The sequence below is a fragment of the Tupaia chinensis genome, unplaced genomic scaffold (assembly GCF_000334495.1).
Source record: "Tupaia chinensis unplaced genomic scaffold, TupChi_1.0 Scaffold000643_1, whole genome shotgun sequence".
Classification (NCBI taxonomy): Eukaryota; Metazoa; Chordata; class Mammalia; order Scandentia; family Tupaiidae; genus Tupaia; species Tupaia belangeri.
In genome coordinates, this window is record NW_006160164.1 from 2,601 (window position 1) to 16,138 (window position 13,538).

At 39.4% G+C, this 13,538-nt stretch overlaps 1 protein-coding gene across 1 annotated transcript in view; it reads right to left on the minus strand.

Annotated features, from left to right (window-relative positions):
• Positions 1 to 13,538, minus strand: part of LOC102491099 (uncharacterized) — a 33,091-nt gene that overhangs the window by 2,346 nt on the left and 17,207 nt on the right. Inside the window, exons 6-7 of the mRNA XM_027776191.1 lie at positions 9,989 to 10,153; positions 3,071 to 3,229 (exon numbers count right to left, since the gene is read on the minus strand). Coding sequence (XP_027631992.1) covers positions 3,071 to 3,229; positions 9,989 to 10,153 — 324 coding nt within the window. The remainder of the gene's footprint in view (positions 1 to 3,070; positions 3,230 to 9,988; positions 10,154 to 13,538) is intronic.

Below are 13,538 nucleotides of genomic sequence, written 5' to 3' on the forward strand. Positions count from 1 at the left end.
ATCTTAAAAAAAAAAAAAAAAAAAAAAAAAAAAAAAAAAAAGTTCCTTGAATCCCACATTCTTCAGTTATCACCCAGTTCTCTCATGCATTTAGCATAGTCTATCTCCAAGGAGATGTCTACACTTACCTCACAGTCAAGCTTCCCTGGTAATTAATGAAACTGCTGTTTTTCAAGGACACTTACTCTCATTTTCTCTCCTTCTCAATAGAATAAACAATTGAGTATTTCCAACATAAACTGAAGACTGGACAGTATTCTGGTTCATTTCTTTAGAAAGTCATCACTGCTAATATTCCTTCAGAGAGAAATCAAAAACTGATATACATGTACCTTTTTTCTTCTGGATCTGTTTCACAGCATCTGTCGTCCTCAGTCAATTGCAGTGGACCACCAGGCGGTGACTTGGCCGTTTCCAATGTTCCTACAACCATCGGAGTTTCAGAGGTCCATTTCCTGTTTTCATTTTTCTTGCCTTTATTTTTACAAGAACTGGAGTTCCAAATTTGAAAAAAATCCATGAAAAAAAAACATTGGTTTCTAATCATTCTGCTGATAACTACAAAACCAATTTGTGAAAACTCCCCCATCTTTCCCATCTGAACTAATTTTCTTCTTTAAGAATTATTCTGAATGGTCAACTACATACAAAGAAATGCATCTTCTTGGCTTCCAAATAGGGGTAAATGGAATAATGTGACACATTTGTTCTTTGCTGAAAAGTTGTATAGACTCGTTGTCGACCAAGGTTTGAGATCCGTATCTAGTGGCTTAAACTCATGATGGATGTGTGTGCGTGCATGACCAAGGTCCTGAGAAGAGAATGGAAGACAAGAAATTGTGGCGTGGCCATCCCACCTGGGGAATGGTTTCTCTCTTTCTGTCTCTCTTTCTCTGTCTTTCTGGTAGGCACACGCACCCTGTCACTAAAATCTCTCAAAAAATAAAAAATTCCTCCCTGTTCACCAGATTCTAAACAACTTATTACATTGACATTACTAATATTTTAGAGTATTTTACTATATCATAGCTATTTCTTATGATACTGTCCAAAGATACTGTCAGACACATATGAAGGGGGATAAAATTCTACTTCAAGTAGGGACCAGCAATTGATGTGGACATCAAGGCACTGGATCCCGCACGACAGTCAGTGCTGTTCAAGTCCCAGTCCTGGCACCTTGAAGAATATGCTGGGCTTTTGTTTGCATGCCCGAAATTCTGTGAGCAGAACATAGAAGAGACTCTGGCATTTCCATTTCTCCCAGAGGATGTCTTCTAACCCCTGAGCCCATTTTTTTGTCTCTGGAGAGCACTCATGCTATACTCAGGGATAAGGATGTAAGTAAAACTTATGTTCTGTTCAGTCTGCCTTGAGTGTTCACATGGTTTTTGAGTCAGAGTTTAACACTAATCTGTGCGTGGCAGTTCAACTTTTCAATCATCACATAGATGCTGAAGTACATTATAGGATATTCCATATCTGAATCAATTCTTAATGAATGCTCTCTTACCTTAAAACTGTAAATGAAGAGAAGTTTTAAGAAAAATTATTAATAATTTTGTTCAATATTTAAAACATGTATGAAGCTCTCTAATACTTAGACAGTCAAAGAAACTTAAATTCAAAAAACATGTCCTGTTCTTTAGATCGTTACCAACAGCTTACAAACATCCTCTAGAAGAATCGGTTTTATAATTTTATAAAAAGGAAATAACACTTCCTTGAAACCCACCTTCTTCAGATATCACCCAGTTCTCTCAAGCCTTCAGCAGAGTAATTCTCCAAGGAGATGTCTAGACTTACCTCACAGTCAAACTTCCCTGGTAATTAATGAAACTGTTTTTGTCAAGGACATTTACTCTCATTTTAGTCACCTCCTGAATAAATTAAACAATTGAATATTCCCGTGTTGGACCTGAAGACAGGACACTATTCTGGGTCATTTCTAGAAAAAGCCATCACTGCTAATATTCATTCAGAGAGAAGTCAAGAAGTGATAATGTTCCTTTTTTTCTTCTGTATCTGTTTCACAGCATCTGTTGACCTCAGTCAATTGCTGTGGATCACCAGGCAGTGACTTGTCCTTTTCTGACATTCCTACAACTTTTGGGCTTTTGGAAGCCCATTTCCTGTTTTCATTTTTCCCATATTTATTTTCACAAGATCTGGAGTTCCAAATTTGTAAAAAAAAAAATCCATGAAATAAGCCATTGGTTTCTAATCATTCTACTGAGTACTACAAAACCAATTTGTATAAACTCCCCTATCTTTCCCATCTGAATGTATTTTCTTGTTTAAAAATTATTTTGAAGGGTCAACTACACAGAAATAAATGCATATTCTAGGCTTCAAAACAGGGATTAATGGAATAATGTGAAACATTAGTCTGTCTTTGAATAGTTGTACCTAAGCAGAAAGAAGGCTTTATATTGGTACAACAGAGGGCATAATGGCTATACTCCCATGTAGTCGACCATGGTTTGCTTCCCAGATTCAGTGGCTTAGACTCACGCTGGACGTGTATGCATGCGTGTTCAATTTCCTGAGAGGAGAATAAAGGAGAAGGGATTGCAGTGTTGCCATGCCCCCTGGGGAGTGACTTCTCGCTTCCTGTCTCTCTGTCTCTCTGTCTCTCTTTCTGGCGAGCACATGTGCCCTGTAGTAAAAACCTCTCTCTAGAAAAATAAAAAAGAAGAAGGCTTTATATTAAAAAGATTAAAAAATATATATAAGAGGACCTTTCCAAACAAAAAAGAAGAAAAGCAATCTACTAAGTGAAACAGAGTGAGCACAACGTTTAGACACGGAGAGCGTAGGTGCCCCCATTAGAATTGGAAGGACTAGCAGGCATCAAAGCAGTGAAAATAGGGATGCTGAAGACAATGTGGAACAGGATCAGAGAAGGCAAGAGTATAAAGAAGGATAGCAAGTGAGCAAATAGAGAAACATGACATTAGTGAGACACAGAAATGGTTTATTACCTGCTGATTATAACATGTATAGAATTCTCAACTGGGCTGGTCTGAGAAGTATTTCATGTTGGAATCAAAAACTGATATACATGTACCTTTTTTCTTCTGGATCTGTTTCACAGCATCTGTCGTCCTCAGTCAATTGCAGTGGACCACCAGGCGGTGACTTGGCCGTTTCCAATGTTCCTACAACCATCGGAGTTTCAGAGGTCCATTTCCTGTTTTCATTTTTCTTGCCTTTATTTTTACAAGAACTGGAGTTCCAAATTTGAAAAAAATCCATGAAAAAAAAACATTGGTTTCTAATCATTCTGCTGATAACTACAAAACCAATTTGTGAAAACTCCCCCATCTTTCCCATCTGAACTAATTTTCTTCTTTAAGAATTATTCTGAATGGTCAACTACATACAAAGAAATGCATCTTCTTGGCTTCCAAATAGGGGTAAATGGAATAATGTGACACATTTGTTCTTTGCTGAAAAGTTGTATAGACTCGTTGTCGACCAAGGTTTGAGATCCGTATCTAGTGGCTTAAACTCATGATGGATGTGTGTGCGTGCATGACCAAGGTCCTGAGAAGAGAATGGAAGACAAGAAATTGTGGCGTGGCCATCCCACCTGGGGAATGGTTTCTCTCTTTCTGTCTCTCTTTCTCTGTCTTTCTGGTAGGCACACGCACCCTGTCACTAAAATCTCTCAAAAAATAAAAAATTCCTCCCTGTTCACCAGATTCTAAACAACTTATTACATTGACATTACTAATATTTTAGAGTATTTTACTATATCATAGCTATTTCTTATGATACTGTCCAAAGATACTGTCAGACACATATGAAGGGGGATAAAATTCTACTTCAAGTAGGGACCAGCAATTGATGTGGACATCAAGGCACTGGATCCCGCACGACAGTCAGTGCTGTTCAAGTCCCAGTCCTGGCACCTTGAAGAATATGCTGGGCTTTTGTTTGCATGCCCGAAATTCTGTGAGCAGAACATAGAAGAGACTCTGGCATTTCCATTTCTCCCAGAGGATGTCTTCTAACCCCTGAGCCCATTTTTTTGTCTCTGGAGAGCACTCATGCTATACTCAGGGATAAGGATGTAAGTAAAACTTATGTTCTGTTCAGTCTGCCTTGAGTGTTCACATGGTTTTTGAGTCAGAGTTTAACACTAATCTGTGCGTGGCAGTTCAACTTTTCAATCATCACATAGATGCTGAAGTACATTATAGGATATTCCATATCTGAATCAATTCTTAATGAATGCTCTCTTACCTTAAAACTGTAAATGAAGAGAAGTTTTAAGAAAAATTATTAATAATTTTGTTCAATATTTAAAACATGTATGAAGCTCTCTAATACTTAGACAGTCAAAGAAACTTAAATTCAAAAAACATGTCCTGTTCTTTAGATCGTTACCAACAGCTTACAAACATCCTCTAGAAGAATCGGTTTTATAATTTTATAAAAAGGAAATAACACTTCCTTGAAACCCACCTTCTTCAGATATCACCCAGTTCTCTCAAGCCTTCAGCAGAGTAATTCTCCAAGGAGATGTCTAGACTTACCTCACAGTCAAACTTCCCTGGTAATTAATGAAACTGTTTTTGTCAAGGACATTTACTCTCATTTTAGTCACCTCCTGAATAAATTAAACAATTGAATATTCCCGTGTTGGACCTGAAGACAGGACACTATTCTGGGTCATTTCTAGAAAAAGCCATCACTGCTAATATTCATTCAGAGAGAAGTCAAGAAGTGATAATGTTCCTTTTTTTCTTCTGTATCTGTTTCACAGCATCTGTTGACCTCAGTCAATTGCTGTGGATCACCAGGCAGTGACTTGTCCTTTTCTGACATTCCTACAACTTTTGGGCTTTTGGAAGCCCATTTCCTGTTTTCATTTTTCCCATATTTATTTTCACAAGATCTGGAGTTCCAAATTTGTAAAAAAAAAAATCCATGAAATAAGCCATTGGTTTCTAATCATTCTACTGAGTACTACAAAACCAATTTGTATAAACTCCCCTATCTTTCCCATCTGAATGTATTTTCTTGTTTAAAAATTATTTTGAAGGGTCAACTACACAGAAATAAATGCATATTCTAGGCTTCAAAACAGGGATTAATGGAATAATGTGAAACATTAGTCTGTCTTTGAATAGTTGTACCTAAGCAGAAAGAAGGCTTTATATTGGTACAACAGAGGGCATAATGGCTATACTCCCATGTAGTCGACCATGGTTTGCTTCCCAGATTCAGTGGCTTAGACTCACGCTGGACGTGTATGCATGCGTGTTCAATTTCCTGAGAGGAGAATAAAGGAGAAGGGATTGCAGTGTTGCCATGCCCCCTGGGGAGTGACTTCTCGCTTCCTGTCTCTCTGTCTCTCTGTCTCTCTTTCTGGCGAGCACATGTGCCCTGTAGTAAAAACCTCTCTCTAGAAAAATAAAAAAGAAGAAGGCTTTATATTAAAAAGATTAAAAAATATATATAAGAGGACCTTTCCAAACAAAAAAGAAGAAAAGCAATCTACTAAGTGAAACAGAGTGAGCACAACGTTTAGACACGGAGAGCGTAGGTGCCCCCATTAGAATTGGAAGGACTAGCAGGCATCAAAGCAGTGAAAATAGGGATGCTGAAGACAATGTGGAACAGGATCAGAGAAGGCAAGAGTATAAAGAAGGATAGCAAGTGAGCAAATAGAGAAACATGACATTAGTGAGACACAGAAATGGTTTATTACCTGCTGATTATAACATGTATAGAATTCTCAACTGGGCTGGTCTGAGAAGTATTTCATGTTGGGTAAATTATTTTTACAACAAAACTATTTATAGTGACTGAATGTCTAAAAAATGAGAATAAAAATAATGAAAATAATTTGGAAAAATGATAAAATGCTATTTGATGATGATAATGTGGATAGTAATGTCTTTGTCTTGACTGATATGCATGGTATTACTTCTGGAAAAAGAAATGTAATACACTGTAAAGTTATATGTGATTAAATGTAATATAAAAAATTATGATAATAATAAATAAAAGAATTGAAATGTGTGGCTAGCAGGTGGCGTGGTGTTTAGGGCACTGGACTCCCTCATGACTCACCAAGGATTGAGTCTCAGACCTGGCGTATTGCTTTCTTGCTTTCTCTCTCTCTCTGCCTCTTTCTGGTCAAATTAAAAATAAAAACAATGTTGAGTAAAATTAAATTAAATACTTCCTAGAAAACAGTTTTTAAAAATGAATTGGAAGGACAGTACAGGATGCAGGAAAGCTAGTACCAGAAGTGAATGTGACACTACGTGGGAATGTGACCCCAGAAGGCTGGCACTCACTGCCTACCAGCAATAATGGATGACAAGGGAGTAATCTACAGATATTAGCACTCTCATTTCGGGACGTATTTCCATGTACACCAATGTTCACATAAACACATTTTTTAACATAGCATGAATCAGGTACAACATGAAATTAGAAATTTGGGCAATACTGCATGGGCAGGGATCTGAAGGATCTTAGTTTGAAAATACCAAAGCATCATTATATATAGTTCCAAAAAGCAATACTCTAATTACTAATGATTTTGCTTAAATCTAAATTGACTAGATAACATTTGTATACATTTCACCAGGCACTTAATTCTAATATAAATAGAAAATTCTCATTACTTTATGTGGTAAACAACATACATAAGAACATCATCACTAGTCTATGCCTTCTTAAATTTATAAGTAGACCGACATTTCCCACTACAGATTAGTATGTACAGAGTTGAGTATGAACCCATAAAAATACTAAAAACAAAAGGAAAATAAACAATTATTGACCAAAAAAAGTTATATAAATAACTATTCTAGTTAAAATAAAGTACGTAAAGTAGAGGAAATCATCCTGAGAGCAATCATTAAACCATTCTTCTTTGGGAACCAGCAGTTAGCATAATGGCTATGTCGCTAGACTCCCACATAGTTAACTGCAGTTCGCGTCCCAGACCCGGTGGCTTAAACCTCACGCCGGGCGCGTGTGTGTGCGTGCCCAAGATCCCGAGAGGAGAATGGAGGAGAAGGGATTGCGATGTGACCATTCCCCCTGGGGGGTAATTTCTCGCTTTCTGTCTCTATGTCTCTCTCCCTCTGTCTGGCGAGCACACACACCCTATAGCGAAAACCTCTCCAAAAAAAAAACTATTCTTCTTCACCCAAACTTTAAACTTCAAACCTATGTCTACAATTGAAGAATATGAAACAGCTTTTGTTTCAAACAAGTTGATGGATGGCAACAGATTTTCTGTTGTTGTTGTTGTTGCTGTTAATAATTTCACATATGGTGTGTGGGCTTGCCAGAGAGAGAGAGAGAAAAGGAGAAAAACATCCCTCAGCTGGACGGCTATACCACTATCCCTTCTCCTCCACTGTCTTCTCATGATCAGGTCACCAACACACTCACGCCATGTATTTCTCAAGCTGCCAGATCGAGGAGTTGGACCTTGCAGTCGATACTGTGAGATCTAGTCACCCTAATTACCATGCCACCAGCCTGCCTGTAAGACAACTTGTAAACAGAAAACCTTTCATCAAAGTCATCTCAGAGTTAGAGCAGACTGACCATAGCCGTCGTAACACCAAAACCCCCAGAACCAGTGTTTCCATTATTCACTCATTTCTTTCTTACAGAAAGAGAAAGACAACACAGAGTCAGCACCCCACCCAGGTCCCCATGCTGTAACTCATCCCTAAGCTCAGCCAGTCCCAAATCACGGGCACACTCACATCTGGCACTCAGGAACGACCTTGGATGCAAACCCAGCACCTTTTGATGTGGATTGCCCACAGAGCACGGCGTTTCCACCCACACCCTGCTTTGACATGTATTCAACAGTGACCGCTACCCTTACTTACCAACCCGACAAGGTAAGCCACTTGCTTTGGGAAGGCAGCCTGTCTGCAAAAACCCACTGTAATAAACATGCCTTCCAGGGCCAACCGTGAGCACACTCTCACTGAGTAATCATGCTGCTTCTGATGATGTCAGCCTACCCATGGCTCTGCTGGTCTGCCGACCCTGAATCTCCACTCTTCCCCAAACCCTACATAAGACCAGCAGGCTGCTCTGCTGAAAGAGACTGTGCCTGACAGTTGAGCTTCGGCTCTCATGAGAGAAAACAATAAATTTCAACTTTGTCTTGTATTTCAATCACCGAAAGGCTCATAATCATTTGTCAGGAGCATTTTCAGTCTATTACATTATTTTATTTTCATAAAGTATCAATGATGTTAGTGTGTCTTGATCCATTTTATCACAAATATTGGTATAGAATGAAAAAAAAAGTGAATAAGTAGCAAAACTTGAATGTAGAGAATGTAACCTACTACGAGGAGCCAATTACGTCAGCAGGTGGTAAAGTCGTCAAGGTGCTGGATCCTCTATGACTTACTGCAGTGTGAGTGTTGGACCCAGGGGCTTAAAAATCCCACCTAGTACATGTGTACGAGTGCCCAAAATCCCAAGAGGAGAATGGGAGATAAGGGATTACAACATGACCACCTCTTCAATGGCTGTTTCCTCACTTTCCTTCTCTCTTATTAGCTTGCTCTGTCTCTCTATGGAAAGCACACACACCATATAGCAAAAAAAAATTTTTTTTTAATTTTTTTTGGAAATGAGACTTTACAAAAGGCATTAAGAAATGCCTCAACAGACATTCCTCTGTTCAACTGTGGCTTTATACATCCAACAACTGCTCACTGAATGCATATTACATGTTAGAGACACTACTGGTGCTGGCAAACATCCATTTTTATCCTTGATCTGGTAATTACTGGAATCTAATAATCTATGATAGTTTATCTAGACTTTACCTTTCTAGTGTACATGACCAAAGCCCTCCCTGTTATCCAAATTCTACACCATTTATTAGGCTGATATTACTGGTATTTCAGAGTATCTTACAATATCATAGCTATTTCTCACAATATTGTCAAAGATACTGTCAGATATACACAAATCTAGGAAGATTATATCCAATTCAGCATAGGGGCTCCCAAGGGGTGTGGAGTTGAAGGCAATGGAATCCACACGACAGTCAGTCAGTGCAGTTCAAGTCCCGGTCCCTTGGCCTTAAAAACTACCCTGGGCTAACACCCACGCTTGCCCAAAATCAGTGAGGAGACTAGGAAAAGAGACTGGAACGTCGCCATCCCCCTTGAGGATGTCCTCTCACCAACTGCACCCACGTTTCTCTCTCTCTGAAGAACACACATGTCATACAAGAAGAAAAAGAAAACTAAAACATAAATTCTATCCAGTCAGCCTTCAGTGTTTGTGTGTTTTTTATTACATTGTTTTAAGAAAGATCTATTCGTGATAGTTCAACTTTTCAATCATCATCTAGATGTTGAAGGACATTAGGATATTTCATTTCTGAACTCATTCCAAATAACAGCCTTCTTACTTTAAAATGATCTGAATAGAAGTTTTAAGAATAATTATCAATAGTTTTTTTGCCATGATTTAAAACATAATGTATTAGGCCTTCAAATACTTAGACAGTCTGACAAACTTACATTTAAAAACATGTCCTGCTCTTTTGGATTACTATTCATCCAGCACAGTATAAAACCATGTGTTTAAAGATGAAAAACAGAAGGAAGGAAAGAAAGAAAAAAGAAAAAAAGAAAAGAAGGAGAAAGAAAGAAAGGAGAAAGAAAGCAAGCAAGCCTCTCGGGTGCCTTATTCCTCATTTATCATCCAGTTTTCTCCTGACTCTAGCCCTGGAAATTCTCTAAGGACGTGTCTCAGCTTACCTCACAGCCAGACCTCCCTGGTGACTGAGGAAAGTGCTTTCAATCAAGGACACTTGCTCTCATTTTAGTTGATTTTCAATAGAATCAGAAGTTAACTATTCTCATGTTTGTCCTGAAGAGAACACTATTCTAGCTAATTTCTAGAAAAAGCAATCCCTTCTAATGTTCCCTGATAAAGGAATCAAGATACCATAGATTTTTACCTTTCTTCTGGATTTATTTCATGAACACTGTTGTCATCCTTCAGCTGAAGTGGAGCACCAGGGCGTGAACCGGGCTTTCCCACTACTCCTATATCCAGGTGTGGTACAGTCCATTTCACGTTCTCCTTGTCCTTGGTTTTGTTTTCATACAAGCTGAAGCTCCTCCTTTGAAAAAACCCATGAAAAAAAGCATTGGTCTGTAAACATTCTACTGATGAATAAAAAAACAATTGTGTAAACTCCCACACCTTAATCATCTGAATTCACTTCCTAGTTAAACAACAATGATGACATGTCAACTACACACAAGGAACCATATATTCTCAGCTTAAACACAGGGATGAACAGTATAATGTGGCACATGATTTAATCTCTGAATTTTTGTACCTAGCACAGGAAGGTGTTATATAAAAGAGGTAAAATACCAAAGAGGAGCTGTCTAGACAAGGAAGAGGGAGAAGAACTATCTACTTAGCAAACAGAGTGTGAGCACCAAGATTAGACACTGGGAGCATAGGTTCTCTAGAAAGAACTTGAAAGGAGGAGGCCTGCAGCTGGGGAAGTGCTGTCGGCGTCGGACTCCCTCACGGCCGACCATGGATCAAATGCTGGACTGGAGGCCTGCGTTCTCCTTTTCACTCTCTTTCTCTCTGTCTCTCACCCTTCAAATTAAAAATAATAACAATGATGAATAAAATAAAACCAAACATATATTGCGAAAAAAATTAAAAAAAAAAAAAGAATTGAAAGAAAAGTACAGAATGCAGGAAAGTGAGGACTTGAGATAAATGCGACACTGCACGGGAATGTGAAGCCTGAAGGCTGGAGCTCCCTGACTCCCAGCGGGGTGTGGAAGACATGGAGGAAATATAGATATGTTAACACCATCATCGTAGGAAAAGCAACCATAAAAGTAGGAAAAGCAACAGGAATACAAATAATTATCAATTTTAAAAAGTCATGCAGATAAGTAATCTAGTTAAAATAAAGGATATAAAGAAGAAGAAATCATCCCGACAGCAATCATAAAACCATTTTTGACCCAAACTGTAAACGTATAAATTCAGTCAAAATTCAAGCATATGAAATAGTTTTCATTTAAAACATAGTTGACAGACAGCAACTGTGCTAATTGTTAGTAATTTCCTATATGGTGCATGTGACTGAGAGAGAGAGAGAGAGAGGGTAGGAGAGAAAGCACCCCTCAGTTCAATGGCTATGCTGCTGTCCCTTCTCCTCCACTCTCCTCTCAGAATGCTGGGCACCCAAACATCTGTGCCCAGTGTGTTAATCAAGCTTCTAGTTCAGGGACTGGAACTATGCAGTCAACCCTTAACTACCATGCTATCAGTTGGCCCAAGTGTGTTAATCAAGCTTCTAGTTCAGGGACTGGAACTATGCAGTCAACCCTTAACTACCATGCTACCAGTTGGCCCAAAAGGCAACTTTTAAACAGAAAACATCTGGTCAAAGCCATCTCAACAACAGGAGAGGACTGACAAATAGCCATGGAGATGCTTAGACATGTAGAACCAGTTTTCACATTGTTTATTCTTTTTTTTCTTTCTTATACACACACACACACACACACACACACACACACACACACACAGCACCCTCAGCAAGGTCCTAATGCTATACCTCATCCCTAGCCTCAGCCAGTCCCAGATGATGGACATGCTCACACCTGAAAGTCAGGGACATCTCTGGATTCAACTCCAGTATCTTCTGATGTGGATTAGCCTCACAGAGCATGGCATTTTACTGCTGGGCCACCATCAAGCTTCCACCCCAGTTATACATGGGTTCAATCAGTGACCACTAGCCTTACTTACAAACTAGTCGATGTCTGTCACTTCCTTCAGAAAGACAGTCTGTCCGACATGAACCTGCTTTGATAAACATGCCTTCCAGTGCCAAGCGGTCAACAACACTCTCAGTTACAAAGAGTGCTGCTACTGATGATATCAGCCCTCCTATGGGTCTGGAGGTCTGTTGATCCTAAATCTCCACCCTTCCCAAAACCCTATATACAGCAGGCTGCTCAGTTTGAAGACACTGTGCTTTACCAGCCAAGCAATGATTTTCATGAGACGACTTTGTCTTGTATCTTAATTACTGAAAATCTCATAATTCCTGGACAGGGAATTTTCAGTCCATTAAATTACTACTCTCTCAGTACTCTTATTAAAATACCAGTGAAGTCTATGCTTTCTCTGATCCATTTTACCATAAATATCAGTAAAGAAAGAATAAAAGAGAAAGATATACAGCATGGCCATCTCCTCTGGGCATGCATTTTTTACTCTTTCTCTCTCTCTCTGCCTGTCACTCTCTGCCAAGTGCATGCACAACTTAAATAGCACAGTCAGCTATGTAAGATTCAGCGACCTTAATCAACATAACACCTACTGACCCAGAAGAAAGTTCTAAACAACCAAATACTCAATCTGCTGCTTGGCTGCCCCTGACTGTTTTTAGTCAAACTCAGACGAAAAGGGAAACAGAGTAGACTAATTTGGAAAACTGCCAGTCCAACCATTTAAAGATATAAAGTGCTGAGATAGCACTTGTAAAAAACAAACGAACAAACAAACAAATCTGCATTGACAGAAGTCACTCAGATGCTAATGAGAAAGAAAATGGAGAAAAGGCCTCAAGGCTATCTCAGAGATCTTCAGGGCTGTTCCTCCCATCATAAGCACAAAGGCCTGAGAGAGCAGAATGGTTTTCAGGAAAGGGCCTGAGACACCTATCCAGCCCTAGACAGTCTAGAGCTCTCAGTATACCAGAATAGTGCCTATTTACCCCACCTGTGTCTCAGTCAGCTCCAGGTGTGGCTCAAGTCACTGTGAAGGACAGCAAAGGCTGAAGACTGAGGCATCAGCAGCACTGGCAATCCACATCCACATTGCACTGCATGTGCTGCTACAATGATTCTGCAGGTGTGCAGAAGGCAAGAGCTGTGGCGGTGTGGCAGTCTCCACCTGTATCTCAAAAGATGTACTGAAAAGCCTGGAAGCTCAGGCAGAGACCTACCACATAGTCAGAACCATCAAGAGCCTTCACTATGACAGTGCCAAGCAGAATATCCACCAGGACGACTATGCCTACCAGAGCTGCAGTGGCAGATCCATCCTTGAGAACTCAAAACTGCAAACTCAGCAACAGCATGTACTGGCCACATAGGAAAAGTTGTAAGCATCAAACTCCACAAGTGCTATAACCAGCAAAGTCATGCTGACAGGGCTTCCCACAGTCTCAGAGGCCCCACCCACACTGCAGGATGTGGAACATTGAGTCCCACATTATTGTTCTAACCCTTGCATATCTAAGGTCTGCTCTTTGGGGTTTTGGATTTCATGGGCCATTTACTCCTTTTTTTTCTTTTTATTAATTCACTTTACCCCATCACAACACACAAATGAATTTTCCATCCAAAATACACTGTGCATTGACTCAATCAAGCACATCCACATACATGTTCTCAGCAAATAATTTTCCAATTCTTATGTCCTGCATACCTTGCCTTTTGTTTTGCCATCCTTGA